At 44.0% G+C, this 25,933-nt stretch overlaps 1 protein-coding gene across 1 annotated transcript in view; it reads left to right on the forward strand.

Moving 5' to 3' along the window:
- Window positions 1-25,933, forward strand: part of PTDSS1 (phosphatidylserine synthase 1) — a 113,615-nt gene that overhangs the window by 57,007 nt on the left and 30,675 nt on the right. Inside the window, exons 8-10 of the mRNA XM_029591753.1 lie at window positions 835-947; window positions 1,694-1,759; window positions 25,482-25,581. Coding sequence (XP_029447613.1) covers window positions 835-947; window positions 1,694-1,759; window positions 25,482-25,581 — 279 coding nt within the window. The remainder of the gene's footprint in view (window positions 1-834; window positions 948-1,693; window positions 1,760-25,481; window positions 25,582-25,933) is intronic.

Below are 25,933 nucleotides of genomic sequence, written 5' to 3' on the forward strand. Positions count from 1 at the left end.
CCCTTCCTTCTGTTTCCTCTCTCACCCTGTTTGACCTCTACGCCATATAATTCAGAATTGTCATATCACCTCTGTACAAGGGAGTGGAAGGTTATGCTTGCCACGGCGGTGATCACTCGGCATTTTCAGGCCTTTGTGCAGTGGTGGATTGATGATCATTTGAGCCCCGATGTGGGCCCCTCTCCGAGTGATGGGTTCTGTTGTGTGGGGGAAGTGTGTCCCCCGCCAGTGACAGCTTCCAAGGGGAGGGGCCTGAGTAACTCAGAGTCAGACCGTAAAGTTTATGACAGGGAAGTATTATATGGATTTTTGGAGGCCAATGATTAAAAGTTGGGAGAGCCTGCAAGTTTGACCAATGGTTCCCATTGTACAGGGATAGCCAACTCCATTACTCAGAAGCCAAAAACAGGTCTGTTTTTTAGGCTGTCTGCAATGAATATGTATGAGATAGATTTGCATGCAGTGACTCCATTGTATGCAAATCTACTTCATACAAATTCATTATGGGTATCCTGAAAACCTGCCCAGTTTGTGGCTCTTGGGGACCGGAATTGGCTACCTTTGCCATAGTATGAGTACACCTGTTATACATTTAGTGAACTATTGGTAGGCTCATACTAGAATAAGATATTGTTTTGAGGCTACTTTTATGTAATACGTGCAAAATATGCCTCTGGAGAGAGGTTTTTTTTATTTCTTTGATTTTTTTTTCCAACTGTTACTTTCCCACTATGATCATGAAACATGAATTAAACAACACATCCAGCGAGGATGTTTGCATATGTGGGGGATGGGGCAGAAGTGGATTATCTATGTTCTCTTATTTCCTTCCAGCTGACCGAGCTGAATACCTTCTTCTTGAAGCACATCTTTGTGTTCCAAGCAAGTCACGCGTTAAGCTGGTGCAGGATCCTCTTCATCGGCATAATCACAGCACCCACTGTCAGGTGCGATCTTTATTTCTGTGGGTCCTGTGAAAATAAAAGCAGCTTGCTCTATGTGCTAATCTCTAATGCCGCAACGGAAAAGGAGCCGGGGGCCATAGGACCTTTCAGCAGTTCTAGAGAATTTTGCATCTTAAGCTGCGGTTGACAGCTTTTATCAGGAGCTTCAATATGCTGGTGAAGGAGGTGAGGAGGCTTCAGCTGGAAGGCTGTGAGAGGGAGATCGGACAGGTCAGAAGAGCTTCTCCGCAGTTTTGCTTTGTGGTGCTACACTTTCTAACAACAGCCTAGACCACCTCTGACAGCAGGCAGAAGCTTCCCTTTAACCGTACTGGGAAAAAGATTTCAGGGGTTTTTTTTTTCCTAGTACTCTTTCATAGTTGAATAACATAAGTTCGAAACTTATTGGCGACAGCGCTGTTCGTCAAGGCTTAATCTTTGTTGCTTTGATGTTCGCTTGCCTAGATAAACGTTTAAGAGCACCCTCTCCCCCTTGTCCGCGTGTAACTGCATCTGCTTTTCGCAGCACGAGCTCAAGCTGGGAGAGAGGGGACAGCTGTGGTTGAGTTAGCAGCGTTGATGAGAGATGAATGAATGACATCGTTAGTCGGGGGCTGAAGCCGTGATGACTGGTATTGTTGTGCACAAACCTGTGTGTGCTCATTCAGCCATTTTTTCCATGTGTATGCTTTTCTGAATATTCCTAATGATCTTTTTTTTTTTTTACGTCTCTTTCACTCTCTTTCTAGGCAGTACTATGCATATCTCACTGACACGCAGTGCAAGAGGGTAGGAACCCAGTGCTGGGTGTTCGGGTAAGTGTGGCAGCCCACCAAACGTTTTTCTGAAGGTGGCAGTGCTAGTCCCTTTTTCAGCAGTCTGGCCCCCAGTTATTTCTTAGACGTGTGTGTGTTCAGTATGATGAACTGAAGCTTGAAACCATCAGAAAATTCCGGTTCAGTTCCTCACAGGGCGTTACTTTATCCCAGAGTAGCATTATGTGATGTCTTCATCGCGTTCCCTTTCTGTGCTGTGAGCCGCTGTTCAAGCTAATTTCTTGCTTAGATGTTTAGCAGAAACTCCCATTGTTTTATTTCTCACATCATGGCCCCAGTGGATACATTTGTGCTTTTAAATTATGCTCTCGCCCCAAGGATAAGGAACAGGCACAAAAGCCTATATGGCTGACACCTGAGATAACATCTTAGCTCAGTGGGTGGTTATAAGGGCAAGGAAGGGGGATGACCAGAGTTGTTAGAGCTCTATGGGCAAGGGCACCTGGGCAATTTGTGTGTGCCAGATGGCCCTGACCTGCCAACATCTGCCATATTACTATGCTAGCATAAATTTGCTTACAGCCGCCTGCGTCAGGGTCTCTGCAGGACATCTGTCTGCACATAAATGCAAAGTAAATAAACACAAAGAAACTAAACAGTTCTGTGAGAGTTGAAAAGTTGTTTTCCCCTTTTCTCTCTTGTTGCCAATATGGCATCAAAAGGATTTAATAACAGAAGGTTCTGGAAAGCCAAGATTGCTGTATTGGTGAGGTAAGATCACTGTGGACCTGATGTACTGAAGGGTTTCCCCAGTTTTGTGATTATAAGAAAAAATGCGTAGTATATTTGGCCCTGTGTGTGAGGAGCTTGTCCTTTTGCATGTAGTTCTCGGCGCTGTACGTTAATGAAAAGGACCGAAGTAGGAGATGACTGTCCTTTTCCTAAGCCATGCTTTGACCAGATTTAAGGATTGGACAACAGTAGCATAAAAACAGTGCAAAAAAGCGTCATCGCTCGCATGCCCAATTTCGAAATAGCGCATCAGGTCTTTTAACTTCCCGCAGCTTCTGTGCACATAGAAACAAATGTGCAGTCAGTCTCTCATGCCAGAAGCACTGGGTGGGCTTGCAGTGCTGTCTTTAGGCCGGCGCGAGTGCTGTGACTGCAGCAAGCACCACCTTTATAGGTGATGCCCCACGTAGCTTGCATCTACACAGACCTAGCAACAGCCTGGTAGGAGCAGCCAGGAACGAGAGGAGGAGCATTGACCCGAGCCGGCTCCCATGTGGGGCTGGCAGGCAGGAGGAGCTGGAGTGTTGCAAACACCCCCCCCCCCCCCCCCCCCCCGATATGCTAAGCACTGCTGCCTCTGTCCTCTGGGCCAGTGAATGGAAGCAGCAGGACTGCCTGCCACGGGAGCCAGGATTGCTGCTGCTTCTCCCGCAGCCTATTGACTCTCTTGAGCAGAATGAGCCACTCGGTGAGAGTAGCGTTGCTTCCTCCCTCTGCTGTGGCTGCTCCAGGTCTGCTGCTAAGAGAGATGAGAGGAGGAGGAGGGAAGGGGTGAGAGCAAGAAGGGAGGTGGCATGAGAGAGGTGAGAACCAGGGGGGGGGGGGAGGGGGAGTGAAAGAAATACTGAATGCAATAACGAAATAAGAGGGCCCCAACATTTAATTACCGCATCAGGTCCCAGCTATAGCCTAAAGACAAATGGTTTACCAGTCCTTAAATTTAGCAATTAGTAGTTTGCCTTTTCCTCATCCCTGGTTGTCCCTGCTAGGCAACCAAGATAAGACATTAAGAAACATGTTTGGGGGCTGGCTTAGTGGCAAGTGCTGTGTACTTCCATGTGGAAGGTCCTGGGTTGCAGGGCCGGTGCAATGGTTAGTAGGTGCCCTAGGTGACTTCTGCCTTGCGACCGTTGGTTGCTCAAGTCGCGCCAGCCCATCTCTGACTCCTATCTCGTTCGCGTGCTGCTTCCGCGGCCCGACGAATCTCTACTCCTCTTTGCCACGAGTGGGATACCGCTCACTGCATCACATTGCTGCTCTTCGGCACCCCCTAAGGGTCGGCGCCATAGGCGACCGCCTAGTTCACCTAACGGACGTGCCGGCCCTGTTGGTTTGATTCCTGAATCAGGCTCTCTGCACCCCAAGTTGGCCGGGACTGGGGATGGTGCGGTGGCAGGGTCATTGTCATGGTGACACCTGGTGGACAAATTAAGAGCCCTTGATACAGGGTTCAAGAAGGACTCGTGCTGCCTGGTTTCAGGACTGTTGCTGCAATGAGCAGACTTAGGAACATTGGGAAGGAGAATTTAATAAAACAGAGGGAAATCCCTGGATAGTTGTGAATGAAGACTCGTGACACCAGAACCCAGCACTGGTTCTACTGTTTGAAGTAGAAGAATTTGGAGAAAGGAGAACTTCCAAACCCAAAGAAAAATAATTTATAAAAAAAATATATATTTTTTTTTTTTCAAAAGCATGGTTCAGTACTACATTGATTAGATCTGGCAATACAGGCATCCGTAGGACATTCACCCTAGCATGACTTTATCCAGCAGAAAATGTTCCATCTGGGTCACTGATTTCAGATGCACCTTTCTTCCTTTTCCCTGACTTTAATTATATTGGCATCCACAGTAGCCTTAATTAAAGTTCATTTTAGTGTCTGCCTGCAGGCACAGTTGCTGTATCTTGTACCAGCATGGCAGCAGTTGAGCTTACTTCTGCATGGATAGATGAAAGAATAGCCTAATGTGCATGATCAGTTCACCCAGCAAAGAGGGAGAGGGAAGCAGCCAGTTAGAGCAGGTCATGAGTCAAATGAACAAATGTGGCTTTAAGAACCTTGTGCAGCAAGGAGCCAGACCAATTGCTGAATCTCTGTACCTGTCTGCACGTAAACGATAGAAGCAGGAAATCCTGTAGGTCTTGAGGGGTCAAGCGGAAATATTGCTTAAGAATGCAAGAAGTGCCACGTTGGATCAACCAATGGTCCATCGAGCGTCTTGTCTCCAACAGTGGCCTGTCTGGGTCACTTGTACATACTAGGAAAGTCCAAAAGAGAGCACTGAAAGCCAATAAACTTGGCTACCTTGCAGAAATATTGCCATTCCTATTTGCTTTTACCGCTTCGCAAAGAGAATGGGACTTCTGTTGTAGATGTCTTTTTTTTTTGACTCCCTTCCTAGCATGGCAAATAATGCATTATACATTGCCATTTTTCCCTGAAGCTGCTAAAGTATATGGAATGTGAAATAAATGGCCAGTGCTCCCATTTTTATTATAAGTTTGCTATAATCATAGTTCTGATTCTGTTTACAAGATTTGGAATTTTCTGTCAAAAGCTGTATGTATGTTCCCCTTCCCATTGGCAAGCCAGGGTCCACTTCATCACAAAGTTTTGTTTGACATGCAGGATTTTTTTTGTTTTTCAGTCTTTTTTTTTTTGTCCCCATTGAGACCCTGGAAGTAAATTAATTTGCTCAGCACTATGAATGAATTTGAATGGAAATGTTATCATTATGAAAAGTGTTTTGAAAGTTTGAGATGTTGTTTTGAACTAATGGTAAGGTCTGAGAGCTACGCGAAGGCTCATGATGTCAGAATTAAGTGTCCGACATTCATAGAAAGGCAGAGTCTGAGAGAGTGCCAGCCATGAGCAGAAAGCTTTTCTTAAAGCTATTAGCGATTGTGGCCGGTTGACCTCCAAAAATGTATTTACAATCTCCTTTTAGATGCTATTCTGTAGTTTCAAAGGTGAGCAAAAAACTGCTCTAGCAGTTGGTCATGTTGCGGCTTCACTTCCCCCGTTTGCCCATTTATTTTCTTTTGTAAAGGACTCGCTTTGTAAATTCAGAGGTACAAGTTGCATACAAAATTGTGCCCTTAGCAGAAACATATCTGAGCGGGTGGCCGGTCAGCATGAGTTCGCGGTGTGAACATTTGCTTGCGAGTTTGTTTTGCTCATGTATGAAACAGGAACGTTACTTAAAGGTCTTGCAGTAATTTATTTATATTTGGATATTTGGTCTTTTTTTTTTTTTTTGTGAATAACGGTTTATCCAGAGAATAGGAGTTAATCAAGAGGTTTGAGGCAGAGGTGATCTTGTGCTGGGTCGATGATCCGGAACCTTTGGGCTGCCAGCCCAGAAGAAGATGCACATCCCCAGTCATCTCTTCCCAGCAGTGGCAGAACTCCTTGCTGCTCCTGCTCCAGGCTCGTGCTCTCTCTTTGGCCCATCTCACTGACCAGCTGATCGGCAACAATAGTGACCAGTGAAAGCTGCTGCTCCACCCCCCCCTCCTCTACCTTCAGAATAATATTTCTGTGAATCCACCACCCCGAACAGCCAAAAGGCTTCCAACTACAGAATGGGATGGTTAGAATCACTTGATACATAAGTGCCAGTAACTCTAACAGCTCCACATGGGACTTTAAAGACTGTGAGAGGCATGGAAGGCATAACATACAGAAAACCTAGCATTCTTTGTCTTTCAGCTGTCACTTGTGTTATTGAAGAGGTAAAATAGGGAGTAGAATGCTAGAATTTCCCTAATCAAAGAAATAACCAGAGTGTAAATGCATGCTTGCTTCCACAGTTACTTCAGATAGGTATCTGACCCTCTGCTGCAGCACTATGTGAGCATTTAAGCACAATTTCTTGTGACAGTTTTAGTTATTGTTAGTTTGAGAGAGCTTGCATACCAGGGTGTAGTTAGGGGTGGTTGCATTCTGTGTAATTTTAGAAAATATTTTCAGAGAGATGTTGATACCACTCGGTTTATTTGCAAAGCGTAAAGGCTTCCGGTACTTGGGGAAATGTAGGATTTGTATTTATATTTCAGGGATAGGCAACGCCAGTCTGGAGTGCCACAAGCAGTTCTGGTTTTCAAGATATCCACAATGAAATATGTATGAGGGATATTTGCTTGCAAATATATACCATGCATATTGTGGATATTCTGAAAACTCAGCTTGTTTGTGGCACTTCAGACCTGGAGTGGTCTACTTCTGTTCTATTTGTATGCCGTTTCCAAAAAAAACTGCTTCAGAGTGGCTTGCAGCATTAAAAGTACATAATATAATCATAAAATGCACAATAAGTGAACAGGTGTAGTAGCAATGTTTCATGCAGCTGTCAGTTAACACATTTCTTGACTTTAAATACAACTCATTGAACTTTGTAAATGACTTTGGTTTTGGACGAGCATAAGAAATGTCATACTGGATCAGGACCAATTGTCCATAAGGAGTTGCATCCTGTCTCCGGCAGTGGCCAGTCCAAATCACTTGAAGATAAGAACATAAGAAATTGCCATACTGGGTCAGACCAAGGGTCCATCAAGCTCTTCATCCTGTTTCCAACAGAGGCCAAACCAGCCACAAGTACCCAACCTAAGTAGATCCATGCTACTGATGCTAGTAATAGCAGAGGGCCATTTCCCTAAGTCAACTTCATTAATAAACCGTTAAGGACTTCTCTTCCAAGAACTTATCCAAACCTTTTTTAAACCCAGCTACACTAACTGCACTAAACCACATCCTCTGGCAACAAATTCCAGAGCTTAATTGTGCATTGAGTGAAACAAATTTTCTCCGATTAGTTTTAAATGTGCTACTTGCTAACTTCATGGAGTGCCCCCTAATCCTTCTGTTATCTGAAAGTGTAAATAACCGATTCCACATCTACCCAACTGATCCTAACAGGGAGCCCCATTCCCTGTTGTTTACTCCCAGCTTCGGGTAGTAAGAGGTGGCATTCCCCAAACCTATCTGGCTAATAACTGTTAATGTACCTGTCCTGGCTATTTTTCAGTAATGGAAGTTCCTTTCCACCCTTTGCTGGCACTCCTTTCCATCAGCATGGCAGAGGAGCACCTCATGATTCAAGCAGCTTGTTTGGGACTGTGAACCACAAGGGAGGGAGAGGGCACCAGTAGAAGGAGGAAAAAGTTCAGAGAGGCACTGGACTGCCCACCTGCTTGCTGGCCAGGCCAGCTTGTAATTGAGTCAGGAGGGGGAAATGATAAGAGGCATCTGAAAAAGAGGTGCAAGCCATTTTTGTTCCATCCTCCCAGCCACTTCTTTGGACTTTTGGAGATTCCTAACCACAGGAAGATATTTCCAGATCTTAGGAATTTTCTGGACAATGGAACTCCAGATAAAGTTGTTCTACTGTTACTATTAGATCTCTTTGAGATGGGGCAACCATAGCTACAAGCAGTATTTAAAGTGTGATCATATGAATTTATACAGAGGCATTATAATGATTAAAGATTTCCTATTTATTCCTTTATAATAATTCCTAAATTCTCTTTGCTTTTTTTGATTTAATCTTATCCTGAGGCAGATTCAGCAGTGTTGAACCTTGGGATATTAGAGCTTCTTCTGCGCCATATCATTTTAGTGTCATCTGCTTTTACTGTTTTAAGAGGAAAAGTTTGGGTTGACCAGACTTTTCAGTAGTCCTGGGGAAAGGGAGATGTTAAAATTTCCCTCTACTGAGGGAAATGAAATGTGTGTTTCTGAAACCAGTGTTTCTCTTCTAGTTGATAATATTCACTGAAACCAGTGCACATTTTCTTAGCGCCTAGATTATTGCATTGGCCTGTCAATACACAGTTAAGCTCTGAAATTCATTACCGGAAGATGTAGTTAAGGCAGTTAGTGTAGCTGGGTTTAAAAAAAAGGTTTGGACAGTTCCTGGAGGAGAAGTCTATAAACTGTTATTAACCAAGCAGACTTAAGAAATAGCTACTATTTATCACTGAGCGATAGCAGCAAGGGATCTATTTACTGTTTGGGATCTTGCCAGGTACTTGTGACCTGGATTGGCCATTGTTGGAAACAGGATATTGGGCTTGATGGACCCTTGGCCTGACCCAGTATGGCAAGTTCTTATGTTCTTATGACCCCTAACAATCAGGTTTCTATAAGAATCAGCATGGAATTTTCACTGTTGTCTTTGTTGGACCACTTATGATTTATACAAAAGAAATGCAACTGTCTTAATCTCTTTGGATTTGACAGCTGCATTTGACACAGTGGACCACCCCATCATGCTGGAAAGACTTAGTTTAATTGGACTTGGGGGAACAATGTTGACCTGGTTTATGGCTTTATTTATTTATTTATTTATGTATTTATTTATTTATTTGTTTATTTATTTATTTATTTATTTATTTGACATTTTTCTATACCGAACTTCATGACAAGCTTCATATCAGGCCGGTTTACATCAAACTTAGGGATTAACTGAACATTACCATATAACAGGAAGGCCGAAGCGCAGTTACAAATAACAGGGAGAATGAAACTTGGGGGCTAGGTGACTGATAGGTCTCATTGTGTCTCATTGAGGGGAGTTGTTCAAAGATCCAACCTTTGCTGTGCGGCATTTCACAGGGGTTGATCCTTTCTCCAGTACTATTTCACATCTATAAGAACATAACGATGAGCCATGCTGGGTTAGACCAAGACCCATTGAGCCCATCATCCTGTCTCTAACAGTGACCAGCCCAAGTTGCAAGTACCCAGCAGATCCCCAATAGTTGATCTATTTATTGTATCTTATTCCCAGGGTTAAGTGCTGGCTTTCCCAAGTCTGCCTGGCTGATAACTGTTTATGGACTTTTCCTTCAGGAATTTGTCCAATCCTTCTTTGAACCCTGTTATGTTAATTGCCTTCACTATATCTTCTGGTAACAGATTCCATGCCTTGATTGTGTGTTGAGTGAAAAAAATACTTCATAAAGTTTGTTTTAAATCTGCATTTGCTAGTTTCATGGCGTGGCCCCTATTCCTAGTATTCTCTGAGGACAAGCAGGATGGTACTCCTCGCACATGGGTGACATCATCAGATAGAGCCCCAATGTTGAAAACTTATGTCAACGTTTCTAGAACTTTGACTAGGCACACTGAGCATGCCCAGCATGCCATATACCATGCGTCCACGTGGGGACCCTCTTTTTCTGCAGAGCTGTAAGCCAGCTCATTTTGGCTATTTTGGCCTTGTGGAAAGCTTTGTTTTTTCTCACTTTTTTCTTGGTTTTCCTCGTTGTTTCTGTCACCAGGTCCCTCTCTGTGCCCTCCCATAGTGTCTCCTAGTCAGAATTTTCAGTGATTCAGGTAAGTTTTCTTTCGTGGTCGATTCCCCGTGGTAGCGGTGCATTGGTGCCCGCTGGGCATCGCCACCGTCTCCTTCGATTTGTGCCCCTTTTGTTTCATACGTCATGGCCACATCCGGTTTTTGGTAATGCCCCCTGTGCCCAAGGACCATGTCAATCACAGATCCACATTTATTTATTTATTTATTTATTTAACACTTTTAATATACCGACATTCGTGGAGCACATCAGGCCGGTTTACAAACAAATTGGAAAGGCAGAAAATATAATGAACACGGTAGGGGAAGAGGGGGAGCAGGCGAGAGCAGGGGGGAGCAGGTGGAAGGGGCGAGAGCAGCTGGAAAGGATAGTGCAGTAGTGCGAAATACGATAGGAACTAAAATGAACGGGAGGTAACGAGGACAATATACAACAATTTCTTAAAAATAAAAGCGATGCAGGCAGAGAGAATTTAAATCGTTTTCAAGGTTCCTTTCAGGGGAGAGGAGGAGAAGGGACGGGGGAGACTGGGAGAGTAGAGGGCAAGGGGGAAAGCAGGGGAGAGAAGGGGGGGGGGGGGAGGGGGGTTGATTAAGTACCAAGAGAAGGGATGGGGGGGGAGGGGGAAAGGCTATGTTGGGTTGAGGGGGAGGGGGAAAGGCTATGTTTGGTTGACAACTGGGTAGGCTTGCCTGAAGAGCCATGTCTGATGCCTTTTTGAAGGTTTGCAAAGAGGGTTCAAGACGTAGATGGGGGGGAAGTGAGTTCCAGAGTGTGGGGCCGGCAATGGTGAACGCCCTTTCTCTGGTGCAGGTGAGGTGCGCGGTTTCTAAGGGGTGGTGTGTACAATGGTGCCTATGAGGGCGGTTCTAGTGGGGGCGATTAGAGGTACGGAGGTGTGGCATGTTATTGAACCATGCAGCCTTATGTTTGTGGAGTGCATTGTGAAGGATGGTGAGAGTTTTGTATTGGATGCGGTAGGGGATCGGTAGCCAGTGCAGCTCCTTAAGTAAGGGGGTTATGTGTTCAGTTTTACGGGTGTTAGTTATAATTCTTGCCATGGCATTCTGTAAGATTTGTAGGGGTTTGATGGTGGAGTAGGGGAGGCCTAATAGAAGAGTGTTACAGTAGTCCAATTTAGCAAGGATGGTTGTCTGCAGGACTAGTTGGAAATCTTGGGCACGGAGGAGTGGCTTAAGTTTTTTAAGGATGTGTAATTTGTGGAAACCCCCTATTAGTAGGGATTTAATGTGTGGTTTAAAATTGAGGTGCTGGTCCAGTGTGACTCCTAAATCTCTTACAGAGGGTAGTGGTGGGTGGGTTAAGGTGGGGATGGAGGCAGTGGGAAGGGTAGCATATTCCGGTTGATTGGAGATGATGAGGATCTCAGTTTTCGTAGCATTGAGTGCAAAGGTGGAGATTGGTTAAGAGGGAGTTAATGTGACGAGGCAGGAATCCCAGTATTGCAGGGAATCTTTGAGCGTAGTTTGAATGGGAATGAGAATTTGAACGTCATCGGCATACAGAAAAAAGTTCAGACCGAGGTCTGAAAGAAGGTGGCAGAGGGGCAGAAGTTAGATATTAAAAAAAGTGTGGAGGATAAGGAAGATCCTTGGGGGACCCCTTGCGACAAAGGGATATGGGAGAATTCATATTTGTCAAGTTGTACTACATATTTTCTGTGGGTGAGATAAGAGGAGAACCAGGATAAGGCAGTGTCAGCGATACCTATCTCTGCCAACCGGGACAGAAGGATTTGGTGGTTGACAGTGTCAAGGCAGCCGAGATGTCAGGCATGTCAGGCAGAGGACACACATGAGATGTGTGTCCTCTGCCTGAAGGCATCACATGATGTCCGGGGTTGCTTCTTCTGCGCCCAATGACCACCGAAGGGTTGTCTGTTTTGACTCGACAAGATGGGGCAGCTCTCAGGTCGAAGAAGTCTGAGCCATTGGGATCAGTGGCATCAGCATCGAAAGATCAAGGAGCCACAATCGAGCTATCAACATGGGCGGGATTATCATTTCTGTCGTTGCCACCGGTGGACAGGGGGTACGCAAGACTGACCATTGTTGATCACCAAGCCAAGGATGATAGGTTCCTCGTCATCGGCCTTGTCACCAGGGAAGGACTGGCCTGAACATCAAGAGAAGCTGAAAGAAGCATTGGCAGTGGTCCCCGAAGATTGCACGGTGCTTGGCACGGAATGCCCCCAAAGCAACCACAGGGTGAGGAATGCCAATCCTTAGGTGCCGGGGATCTGCAACTGTATCCACCGGTCCTAATACCAGTCACCGATCCACCTCAATGGTCTGAAGAGGATCTGACTAACCCCTTCTTCTTCTAGTCAATGTTGGCAATTGGCAGTGTTCGAGGAGGAGCTGGAGCACAGAGTCCAGCTAGCAGTGGACCAGCCACCGCATTGCTTCGGTCCTGTGGCACAGACTGCATTGGACCCGGTGCTGCCCACCCTCGTACCACTTCTGGAGAAGATCAGTGTGCTCGTTGGTGCGTTACCAACCAGCTGGCGCAGGTTCCTGGGACAGCATAGGTACCCAGTGGGGCACTGAGGCCTTCCCCTACCGATATGGTGGTTGTTACTGGTTCCTCCGAGAAGGAAGCTCCACTGAGGGTGGTAGAGACCCTGAAGCCTGCCACCCCCCATCCAGATCTACCGGTGCCTGCACCTCTGGATGAAGGTTGAGCACCTAGGGACCCATCCCCTGTGGCTTACAGTGAGGATGAAGAACTCTATGACCCCTGGGGGAATGACATTTTGGAGTCATCCGAAGACTCAGAGGATCTCTTTTCAGAACCTTCTCCAGAGGAGCGAAGGAAGTCCTCCAGCTGAGGACTTAGGCGGAAGCCATTGCCGTTTCAGTTATTTGATGGAGGAGAAAGCCAGGCACAAAATGCTTGAGATCAGTTAGGGGTACCAATTGAACCTATTGGGGTGTCCTGCCAAATTGCCCTCCGTGGCCGTTTTGTAGGCCAGTAGCGCATCAGGAGGTAATACTAGCAGAACACTCCTTTCACTTAATGGCCAGAGCAGTTGAGCCTGTACAGCCGGGGAAACAGGGTGAGGATTCTACTCCAGGTACTTCCTGGTTCCAAAGAGAACATCCCATCCTAGACTTAAGGGCCTTGAACAAGTTTCTAAGAAAAGAAAATTTCAAGATGGTTTCCCTGAGCACCTTGACCCCCTTTTGCCAAAAGGGGACTGGCTATTCTCCCTCTTCCTAAAGGATGCATACACTCATATTGAGATCTTCCTCAGTCACAGGAAGTATCTCCGATTTGTCTTGAGAAACAGCACTTCTAGTACCAGTTGTTGCCGTTCAGGCTCGCGTTAGTTCCATGGATCTTCACAAAATGCCTGGCCATGGTGCCAGCACACCTCTGCAGGCTGGGAGTGCATGTTTTCCTGTGATCTGGACAATTGGTTGGTCAAGAGCACATCTCAGGCAGGGGCCATGAGGTCCATGCGCTTGACCAGCCAGGTGTTAGAATCACTAGTGTTCGTTCTGAACTACCCAAAGTCCCGTGTCAGCTCGTCACGTAAATTGGACTTCATAGGAGCCCTTGAGATATGGCTCAATCCAAGGCCTTCCTGTCTTGCTAGAGGGCCGTCACCTTGATGACCATCATGGCAGAGATCCAACAGAGTGAGCAGATGTCAGCCTGGCACATGTTGAGGTTGTTAGGCCATATGGCAGCAACCATCCATGTCATTCCCTTAGCACGTTTACACATGCCCAGAGAGCAATGGACCATGAGGTTGCAGTGGTGCCAGGCCACTCAGAGCCTCCAGGATTGCATCTGTTCACTCCGTCCCTCCAGGACTCATTGTTCTGATGGCAAGTACTTTCAGATCTGGAACATGGAATCTCGTTTCAAAGTTCCCCTGCCAAATTGTCCTAACCATGGATACATCCAGCAGGGTCTCTGGTCTGCCCAGGAATGCTCTTGTCAAAATCAACTTCCTGGAGCTTCGAGCGATCAGGTACTTGCTATAGGTTTTCAAAGATCAACTGTCCAACAATGTTGTCCTGATACACACCAACAACCAAGTAGGCTATATGGTATGTCAACAAGCAAGGAGGCACAGGATCGTACCTCCTGTGTCAGGAAGTGGTTCAGATCTGGTCGTGGGCCCTATCCCATGGGATGGAACTCAGGGCCATGTACTAGCTGGTACAGAGAACGTGGTAAGCGGACAAGCTAAGTTGAGTCTTCAGACCCCATGAGTGGTCCCTGGACCAAGGCATAGGGAATCTCCCACTCCCTCACACACACACAGAGGCTTTCTCACACTCACTAGCTCTATCCCCCTCCCTCACATACACATACAGGCTCTCACACTCGCACTCCTGGTACTCCCTCCCTCCCTCACACACGCATGCTCTCTCAGTTGCATGCTCTCTTACAATAGGTGGCTTTCTGACACTCACACAGGCTCTCGCACACTCAGTGGCATTCCCTCACACAGAGAGTCTCTCACACACATAAAGATGAATTTTAAAAGTCCGACGCATGCATCAATTAGGGGATGGGCAAATATGTAGGCCGGCATGCACCAAGTGGATTTTAAAAGCCACCAGGATACACACGTACATGCCGCTGTGTGCACAAATAAAAAGTTTCCAAAAAGGGGCATGGGTGTTCCAGGATTTTAATATTAAATTTGCACATAAATACTTATGCACACTGGTGCGCACTGGGATCCCCTGCTGCGTAACTTTACTTCTGCTATGGAGAAAGTTATAAAACAAAAAAATCTGGGCAGATGAGCAGGGTTTTAAAAGTAGGAGCTAACAGAGGGGAAGGCAGGCTATTAAACTAGGAGTGATCGGAAGTCCTAGCCCTTAACTGGACAAACTGGGAAACTGGCAGTGCCTTTTAAAATCCCCTCACTTACGCAGTAGAAGCAGCATTTGTGCCTAATTAAAATTGAAACGCACATGGGTGCGCGGCAGGCAAATTTATAAGTTGTACGCATACGCGTGCGTATGTTAGAAAATAGCCGTGTCCCTGAGCGCAGGCCGACGAATGTGCACACGTGCGCCTGCGTGCCACTTTGAAAGTTACCGTCTCTCTCTCTCTCACTCACTCAGTCACACACACACACACACACACCTCTTTCTCACACTCCAGGTCTCTGTTTGAGCACGTCCGCGGCCTTGCTTGGCTTCTTCTTGTTCCTGCCGCGGGCGGGAAGGAAGACGCTGAAGGCCCACTGTTGCACTGGGGTGGGAGGGGGGGAAAGATGTCCATGGCCCTGTTGTGCTGCAGGAAAGAAGGGGATTCCCAGCAGCCAAAGAAAGCAGGGAGTGGGGGTGCAGATAGTCTGCACCATCTTTTGCTGAGGAGTTAAAACACGGCTCCTTCAGGCTAGTTTTTGAGAAGTGTCTGCTGGCAGCTGTTAACATAAATGCTGCACTAGTTCGGAGGGTTGAAATCCCGACTTTTTAGCCCTCCGTCTGGCTTCCTTACACTGCCTTTAAAATCTGTACTGTTCAGAGTTGGCCAACCCTTGCAGAGGCAGGCAGGAGCCAGTGTAGTGACTTGAGAAGCAGGGTTACGTGGTTCTAATGATATTTGAGGAAAAGTCATGTCACTGAATTTTGGATAGATTAAACGTGAGAGAGACCTACAAGGAGAAGGCTGCAGTAGTCCTAAGCGGGAGGTGATGAGAAAGTGATAAGGGTTTTGGTAGTGTGCTCAGAAAGGATGGAATGGATTTTAATGATATAAAGGGTGAAACATGTTTTAGCAGCATTGTGGATGTGTGTGTGGAGAAGGAGCGATTAGAATAAAAGATGACAGACTGAGGGGAATAGGAGAATTTCACTGTACCTAACCGCCTCCCTCGATTATGATTAAGAATGCTTCAAGAACGTTGACCCTCGTACATTGTATTTTCGTGGTATTATAGTTGTCTTACTCTGTTATGCCTCGTAGCATTACTTATAGTTCCTGTTAATGTATTTACATTCAATACCCTATTTATTTATTTAGTCCCTAGAACTAGTACATATCAAATTGTTAACTCACTCTTCCCTATACTGTTCATTTGTTGCTTGTTTTTCGACTGTTATTTGTAAGGGCCCCGCCCTAATGTTATTGTTTTAATGTAAACCAATACGATGTGCAAACGGCTATCGGTATAAAAGAGATTTTAAATAATAATAATAATAAAATTAATTACAGAAAGAGAATGAGGGAAATGTGGGTTTGGGAGGTAAGATCAGAAGTTTTGTCGTGGCCATGTCGGGGACAATTTTCAAAATGTAATACACGAGCAAAATGTATTTACCTGCGTAGAGAAAGCCTTTGAAAATTGTTGCTCCTCCACCCCACACTTAGTGTTCACCCATCATGATGATAACGTTCAGCCTGCATAAGCTAGTTGGCAAAATCGTGCCTAAGTTACACCAGTTTTTTCCCCAAGTTACACTGGTTTTCAAAATGAAGTCAGGCATAATGTCTGCTTTGAAAATGATCTGCCTTGCACAAGTTACACCAGGTAAAATGTGCTCAAATCTTTCCAGAAAATTTATGCACAAAACCTTACAAAATCAAAAAGCATGCACATAAGTCCAAACCTCTCCCCAACTGAGGCCCTCATCCCCCGCCCCCCCAACCACAAACGCCTTCACTCAGTCCGGGTAACCTTATGAGCAAACAGGACATACGTGCATATGCCTACCCACACATCAGGTAGGGCAAAAGGCCACTTCTGCACGTAAAACCCGGTTTTGCCTGCAGAAATCCCTGTTGACTATTACCTCCCCATATGTATACTATAGCATGCAGGTATGCAGTGTCGGCAAACATCCCAATCCCCCCTGAAGATGTTCGCTGTCAAAGGTAGCTGATGATTTTTTATGTTCTTGAGAGCTTAAGTGCTAACAGTGATTTTTCCCTGTAATCGCTGATAGAACTCTGTTCTAAAAAGTGTGAACCGTGCACATAGACGTATGCATAGCTCGTAAGCTGATCAGAAACGGGATACAAATCTTATTTTAACTATTCATTGCTGCATACTTAATCTAGTCAAAATGTTTATTTCCAGGTTAAGGCTTTGGCAGAATTTACCCTATTGGTAACTGATCACTAGTCATTGATGTGACTGAGCTCTACAGCGGTATCATAATGGATTCAGTTTATAAATAGACTTGGAACCATATGAGGGCTATATGGAACTGTTTATCATTTGGATTTGCAAAATGTTAAACTTTTTATAAGCTGTTAATACCTTTGCAGGATGAAGTCTGAAAAAATTGTTTCTTGAGCCTATATTTAATTAGCCAGCTGTCTGCCTGTATTAAGACATGTACGCCTACTTTCTGCCTTAAATTGCACTAACTAGTCACTAGTCAGATGATTTCCATATCAAAACCTTTATGCTGAAAATAGTTAAAAGCTAAAATTGCTTATGCAGAATTCCAGTAAGAAATCTCAGCCTACACAATCCAAACAATTACACCCTACAGTTATTTAATTCATATCATGCCAACAAGAAAAGCAGTTTAGTCATGGAAATTAACCGTTTTCTCGGTGGGGGCAATTGTAAATTCAAGCCCAGGGACAGAGAGCCCCTCACTCCAGGAATGACTGGATGGGCAGTAACTGAAAGCTGTCACATACATTCTGTTGCTTAGAAGAAATGATTGGCAGCCAGGGGCCATCAAGAAGTAACGGGTAAACCAGGTAGGTGCCCGATGCACCAGTATAGGGGGTGGTCACCAGCAGGCCCTGCCAGGAGGAAGTGGCACCTTTCACCATGAATAGAAGGTCACTGTGGCTGATCCATGTCAGGCCATTAGCTAGAAAGAATGGCCGCCTTCCCCACCAGCCGGCCTCCGAATTCAAGGGGGAACCATTGGCAACAAATAAAAATTATTGGAATCTGTTTCACTGTCATACCGAGGCCTTCCAGTGTTTGTTTACGGGCTGATGTGACTTAGATTGATGGTCCCCAATGATTCCATAATCCCTGCTGCAAATGTTTTCACTTTATAGAAGGCATAAGTAGCACAGCCCGTGTGCACTAGCCTGATTGCCACCTCTTTGTCTTGCTCTGCATAACCTGCTGCCATTTACCAATAATTTAACACCAACTGTTGTTATTTCTTAACAAGAGCACAGTAAACGAGCCCCATTTCCACGCTCAGTGTCATGTGCCACCAAAATATTACTAAATGCAATCCCAGTTGGCCGTCTGAGTAAAGAGAACATGACACAACTAAATGCAATCCTGCCACAATAAGGTTGATGATCACTAGAAGGTCATTGCATTGCTACTGTCCATGTTATACCTACTCGTTAGATAAATTGTTTGACTTTAGGTTACTGTAGCAAGAGATTTAATTGAAAGTTAAAATCAATAGCTGGGGCTGTGCATGCTAAGTAGTTTTTGAATGGGACAGTGCCTAAATGTCCAAGTTCAGCTTGGATCAGGTGCCCTGATTTACTTACTTCTGATGTTTGTATAGTTAGTATTCTAATTTTTTCTGATCATAGGATATCTTTTTTTTCTTTTACTAACAGCTGTGGGAATAGCATTGTGCCGTGAGATCCCACATCAGATTAGTCACAACGTTTGGGTGGGCTCGGACGTTCAGGATGGGAAAATATTCAGCGGAAGAAAGATTGTTAAAAACCAAAAAAAAAAAAACTGCAGTAAACAGGCTTTTCAGACAGGATTTTCTTTTCTCTCTCAGATGCCGTAGATTGCTATTGGAATCTGAATATTCAGAATAGCATCCATTCTACTTGGAATGCATACACAAAAACTTCCAAGTGCTGAGTTTTTGTGCGTGAAGAAGCTTTTATCAGAGTTCAGTACTGCAGTGCTGTCAACCAGCCTTTCTATAAGAGGGCTGCCCTTAGGCAAGTGCGAACACACAGGCTCTGCAGCTGGAAGGGGGATCTTCTGGCAGTCGAACCACACGGGTTTAAAGACAGCTCTGTAGCGTGGGAGCTGCAACAGGGAGCGCTGGCCCTTCTACTTCATCTCTCTCCCAGAGTGGGGGAAGCTGCTGGGCCCATTCGTGGGCATGGCTGCCAGGAGAGCATGGTGGCTGCAGGTTGCCAGTAAGCATAGAGGCCTGTGACAAGCCCCATATTTTATTACCGAATCAGGCCCTTCTCCGTCCTTTTTCTGTAGTAACTTAGTAGTTGTTGCCAGATAACAGTCTCTCTTGGCTTGTTATAGTCTGCTAGATTTTCTCTGCCTCCTGTGGCATCGCAGACCCTGTTCTAGCTCTTGTCCTCTCTCTGCTGCCATCTCCAGACCACTACCGTCTGTAGCTGGCATACTTGAAATCTGTCATTGTTTCAGTTACTGTCATATTTTGCTGGCAGGTTTTTCAAGGTATCCTCCACATTCTCAGCAAAGTGTTTATTTCCTCTGAGCTGATTTTTTCTACAGAGTGCCAGTGTACTGTAATTTTTTTTTTTTTAATTAATCTTGATATACTGCTTGTCGAAAACCACATTAGATTGGTTTACAACTAAAATGCATAACATTAAACAATGAAAAAAATTAACAATAAAACATCACAAAAACCCTAAAACCCAGAATATAAAAGAAAAGTACTATTAAAAGAAAACAAATGCACTCAATAAATCATTTCAGAAAGAAAGAAGTCACAGTAATCTCTGCAATTTATGGAATAGACCTATGGAAGAGTCCTATTCCACTTAATTGAAATTTTGTAGGAAAGATCAGGTCTTCGCAATGCAATGCAAATCATTCCACTTGATTGGAGCTTGGAAGCTAAAGGAGATACAATGTGTTTGTTCCAGTCCCAAGACAAATACCTGAGAACCACCAGCAAGGCTTGCTGGGAAGAACATAGTGTTCTTATCGAACTGTATGAAGTCAGCAAAATAGATAATTATTTCAGTAGACAATGCTATACAGAGCGGAAAGCCAAAGTATTTTGAATTTAATTCTGGCTAACACAAACAGCCAGTGTAACTTCTGAAGAACAGGGGTAACATGGTTGAATTTTCGAAGACCATGCTAAATTGAACTTTTCTACATATCTGAATGTTTGCATCGTATTTCCTTTTTCTCACATGTCTTTTAGAGAGAACACGAGTTCCTTAAGCCTCTGTATGTTGGAGCTTGTGTTAAAGGCCCTGCACCATTTTGGTAACATGGTATCATAGATTATTTACAAAGGTATGGCGTCCAGAACTTTCCACAGTACTCGAGGTGAGGTCTCACTGGTGTCCTGTACAAAGGCAGTATTGCTTCCTTTTTACCTACTGGTGGTGTCTCTCCCTAGGTCCATAAGCATGTTAGTTTTTCCCACTGTTTAATCACCCTGGTCGGTAAACTGTCAGGTCTTTTAAATGATTGATTGCTTCTAGGTCCCTTTTCTGCTTGATAGTTGCCAGTTCTTGCACTTTAATTGATAAGAGACTAATAGATTTTTGCACTCCAGATGCACACTTTTACCATTTCTTGCTCCAGAGCATAGCTGCTGTGTTTTAGATTGTTTCCAGGTAATCTTTCAGTCCTGCCCCCTTCTTGTTCTTCTCCTTTCCCCTTCTTATTCATTCTCATAGATTTTTGTATCTTCTGGCAAACAGGCATATTCTTTCTTCAAGTCCTTCTGCGATTTCAATGACAAATACATTGAAAAGTGCCCAATCGTAGCCACAAGCCCTGCGGAAAGTTACGTATCACTTTACTTTTCATTTCATTTTCATTTATTAAAATTTATTGATCGCCTAACACAGAATAGGCCTAGGCCAGGGGTGGGCAGTTCCGGTCCTCGAGGGTCACAAACCAGTCTGGTTTTCAGGATATCCCTAATGAATATGCACGAGAGAGATTTGCATGCACTCTGCCTCAGTTGTATGCAAATCTATGTCATGCATATTCATTAGGATATCCTAAAACCTCGACAAGTTTGTGGCCCTCGAGGACTGGAATTGCCCACCCCTGGCCAAGGCAATGAACAAAAATACATACATAATAAAAACAATAATAAACACACACTTCAGACAAAAATTTTTAGTTCCACAGAAACTGGGGGAAAAATACTACCCAATAATGGTATCTATGTCCCTAGATCAAGTTATTTATTATTCGTCAGTTGACATTAACGAAAGCTCATAGCCATTACCCTACTCACACTATTCTCATTTTTCTAATAACCAGTGTGAACCCCATTGACCACAACGCTTGAATTCTGTTGCCTTCTTACTTCTTCAGTACTGACTATTGTGTTTGACAGTATTTTGTGTAGAAGAATTTAAGGCTTTTGTAAAGTCCAGATGGGCCTCATCTACTATGTCTCAATTTATCGAAACCCTTCCTCGAGTGTGTCTTCTAATCCTCTTATTTCAAGGTTTTGCACTATCCTTGCCTTTAATAGTGTTTCTGTAGCTTTGCCCATGACCGCAGGTAGACTGACGAGGTCTGTAATTAGCTTCCTCCATCTTTTGTGCTTTTATTTCTCTAGTCTCCCTAGAAATCTTCTCCATCTCTAAAGACAAGCTGAAGAGAGCATTCTCACAACCCATGGTGGCCTTACCCTCTTTCTGGTGTTCCTCTCCTCTTAAACGTGTCCTCCTCTATAAATGAATTTGTGGTCGTATCATCATCCTTTCTGCCCCTATATCCTGCCTCAGGTTTATCATCTTTCCCCTTTAAGGTTTCTGCCCTCTGCTGCTCACCCATCTTCTTCACTATCCCCACCTTCTTCATTTCTGTTTCTCTCTCTTTTTCCTCTCTCTCTCTCATATATGAAGTAAGTTTCTTTGGTTTTCGGTTTTGTATTTTTTTTTTTTTTTTTTTACAGACTGGGCCATTTCCTCCTCTCTTTGGGCCTTTGATCCACCTGACTCTTTCCTGCCTCGCTTTCTTTTTCCTACTCTTTCTGCTCTTTGCCTCTGATGATTTATTTATTTATTTATTTGACTATTTTCTATACCGGCTTTCACGACCAGGGGTCACATCAAACCGGTTTACATTGAACAGTTTGTGCATTAAACATAGAACTGGAACAACTAAACTGGTGCAGGAAATACAGTTACAATGAACAAGGAATTATACAACTGGGGGAGTGGGAAGAAGAAGAAGAAGAGAGTATAACAATTAAAAAATACATTTACAAAGGCTCTTTACAAAATATGTAACTTAAAGACCTTGATTGGGAGCAGTCTTGGTCTGGAGTAGGTGGTGGATGATTAAGTCTTTATAATGGAGTTATGAAATGATGACCTTTATTTGATGACCTTTATTTGATCTTTAGAATATACCCTATGTTGACCTTTATTTGATCTTTAGAATATACCCTATGTTGTCAGGACTGCTGGGCTGGAGTCATAAGACAAAAGACTGACAAGTAACTTTTTTATCGCCTGCAGTCTGCTGAAAGGAAGGCATTTTCAGGGCCTGCATTCGTCATAAAGAGGAGGGTTTTTGTTTGTTTTAACAAGCATGAGTCATGGAAAAGCTGTCATCTTTTGCAGCTTTTAACAGATAATCTGGTGTATACTTCTGATATATATATATATATATATATTTTATTTTTTTTTGCTTTGTCATATAGCATCTTGTATTTCTCTGATTACGAGATTTAAAATAGACCTCAGCTTGAACCAAACAAATAAAACTTTCAAAGGGCACGGTGGCAGTCTGTCATGATCCTGTACGTGTTCCTACAAAGTGGCAGGAACTGATGCAGCGGTGAATTTAATGGGGCATTTTGCATTGTGAATTAATGGATGTGGGGGGCCAATTGGAACGGTCACAACTGGCCTGCCTTACGTACATAAAAATGATTTACATGCCAGAATCAGTGGACTCTGCTACAAGTGCTCTCTGTGTGGGGGAGATGAGCACAGTAATGCTGGTGGTTTGCCTTTGTTGTTAGGATGATTATTTTGTCGTCTTCTCCACCTCTTCGAGTGTAGCTTCATGCTTCAGGCCCTTCCTTCCCAGGCAGCTTGCAGGGAAATGGAGGGGAGGTTTGATGCAAAGGCTGGAGCAGACAAGAACCAAGCCACTCACTCCCTAAGCCAGATCCCCTCCTCTTACCCTCCTGTCCTGTCTTTATAAGTCAAAAGAGAGATGATTGTGGCCATCTATACCAGCTGACAAAGACCTGGATGTATTTTTGAAGTCATCTGTTTCTCCTTCCCCACAGCTGGCAGAGATAGCATTGATTTCACATAACAACTTGATAAACTCTACTGATTCTGAGTACAGCATCAGTATAGATAAGCTCATGTATTTGCAAAGATTATGACTTTCTCAAGAAAGTATAAAATGGATGGTTGGGACCATTTTTCAAGCCAAAAATAAAAATGGCATTTCAGAATTAAAATTTGTAATGTATAGACCAAGATATTCAGCATTACGTAGCCAATTAAGTTCAGACTTGCTGAATCAGTGGTGCTGTTTGAATATCCACATGTGGTCAGCAGCTGCCACTTAGCCAGTTAAAATTTTGTCATATTAAAAATTTAGCTGACTGAGTGAGGGGCAGGACAGGGGTATTCTGGGTAGAGCAACCTGTCCGGTTAACTTAGCTGGATAAATGAGAGAGAGAGAGGAAACACACACAAAGATGAGATTTGTACAGTGTTCTCTCAACCTAGCTTGATGGACTCTCAACCTAGGTAACATCAAGCTAGGTTGAGGGAACATTGTACAAATCTCATCTTTGTGTGAGTTTCCTCACTCCGAAGGACATCAAATCTTCACAAGAGTGTACTGTTCTGTTCGTATGTCTCATTCTGCATGTCAAAGTGGCCCCTAACCCCTACACTACAACCTCACCTTGAGTTACTAGGTGGGCCTCCTATAGAGGTATATACTAGCAGGGCCTTATATCTAGTCTTGCTCTCTCACTCTCCAGCTTGAAATACCCAAAACGCGTGCAAAAAGGCCATGACGCAACTTGGAAAATCACCCCCTTAAGGGGTCATTTATCAAAATGCGGTAAGGCGTTTTCGCATGCATTAAAGGCTTATCGCATGCGAAAAGCCTCATTAACACATGCGATAGGCCCTTAACGCATGTGAAAATGCCTTTAATGCATGCGATAGCACCATATCGTATGGTGCAGTGCAAATCCGAAAAAGAGGAGAAGTTAGGGGCGGGAGTGGGCTGGGTTTGCCAGTCTGCGAAGTGCTATCGCACAGACTTAATGCCGATTTTAACTACACCTTTTTCAGTAGCGTTAAGCTGTGCGATAGGTTGCGTTACAGGGCGGCAAAGTGTTAGCGCATTTCACGATGTCTCCTGAAAGGCCTGTTTTAGTAGGTTTGAAGCTCCTGGAGCAGCAGCCTAGCCATCGGGGGGGGGGGGGGGGGGGGGAGGGAGGGAGAGAGAGAGAGAGATACCACTGTTCTGTTCGTACGTCTCACGTTGAATGGCACGTATCGCAAAGTCTGAAAATATTATCGCTGTTTGCGCTAACTTAGCTCTTAGCATAGGTAATTAGCGCAAATTGCGATAAAATGTATATTAGCATAAAACACACCCCTTTTGCTATCGCATGCTATACTTATCGCATTTTGATAAATCCAGGCCTTAGTTAGCTGGGTAAGTGTAAGACTGTAGTCGGCTGACCTAAACTTATCCGGTTAACTATAAGATAGCCATGTATAATCTGTGGTGCAGCTGTGCTACTGAATATCTTGGCCAACTTACCTGGATAGCAGCTGAATATAAACCCCAGTATATTTATTTAATAATTGATTTTTGTATGTGATGAATTTTGTATCTTATGTAGTTTAAATGATTTAAAACATTGTAAAAGGTTTTCAGTTTTTAAAAAACGTCTTTTTTGCATAGTGAGAGATGTGAAACTTTATGGAAAATTCTGCATATTTGCCACTTAATTTTTTAAAAATCTGCTGCTGAGATTACACTATGCCCAGTTACTGTAGGCATGGTATTCCTCCTTTTTTTTTTGTCAGTATCACTGGTAAAGCTTGGACTCTCACCTATTGGTGTTAGAATCAGGGGGTAGGCAGACAAGAAAGGAAAAGTTTCCAATATTTAATGTTCCTGTAAAAAGGTCTTGGGTGCTTACCAGCAAACGTTTATAAACTGGACCGGTGATTGGTTCTTTTGTGAGTTATCTGCTTAGAAATCATTCTGGAGTTATCAGAAGAGCAGGGATAGGCAAATCTGATCCTCGAGTGCCACAAACGAGTCTGGTTTTTCAGGCTGTCCACAATGAATATGCATGAGGCAGATTTGCATACAGTGCAGGCAGTGTGCCTGCAAATATTATCTTGTGCAAGCTTTCCTGAAAACCAGACCTGTTTGTGGCACTGGAGGGCTGGGAGTTGCCTGCCTCCCTGCAGCAGAGCATGGCCTTTCTATTCCATGCCTCATGTGTGACATCTCTGCCCCTCACTAAGAAGTGGTTTGGGGATCTAAAGAGGCAGCTGCGGAGGTTCGGTGCCGCTTGCATGGATTAGAAATTACTGAGGCCACCCAGGGCTTTCTACGTGTAGAGTCGCTGGAGAATGAGGGATTCCTGCAGCAGCAGAGTTCAGGGTTAATAGTGTCCACTACTTTCAAGGGACAGGATGTCGAAGATCTACTTTACCACAGTGCCAGTCTTCCTGTAATATCTTTTGATTCTTTCCTTTTCTGCAGTGCCATTGGCTTCCTGGAAGCAATAGTGTGCATAAAATTTGGTCAAGATCTGTTCTCCAAAACACATTTGCTGTATGTTGTCTTTTGGCTTCTTTTTGTGGTAAGTGACTTTTTCCAGATACTTGTGCTCATAAAATAGGACTAAGTATCCCTGCATTAAAACCTTGCTGTTCAGAAACTAGGGTTTTGATTTACTTTTATATATTTTGAAATTTCTATACAAATGTATAGAAATGTCTTGGAAAGCCCTTATTATGTAATTGTTGTATTCATTAGATAAAGTTTTGCAAGGTTCTTTGAGACCCACAACAAAAATAAATAAATAAATAAATCCTGTGATACCCTTCTAAGAGCCCTGTAACTCTGGTTGTAAATAGCATTCAGCGGACAATGAACACAAGGTTGGTTTTTATTGCAAAGGATTCTCTTGAAATCATAAGCTTCCATAATAG

The sequence above is a fragment of the Rhinatrema bivittatum genome, chromosome 2 (assembly GCF_901001135.1).
Source record: "Rhinatrema bivittatum chromosome 2, aRhiBiv1.1, whole genome shotgun sequence".
Taxonomy (NCBI): Eukaryota; Metazoa; Chordata; class Amphibia; order Gymnophiona; family Rhinatrematidae; genus Rhinatrema; species Rhinatrema bivittatum.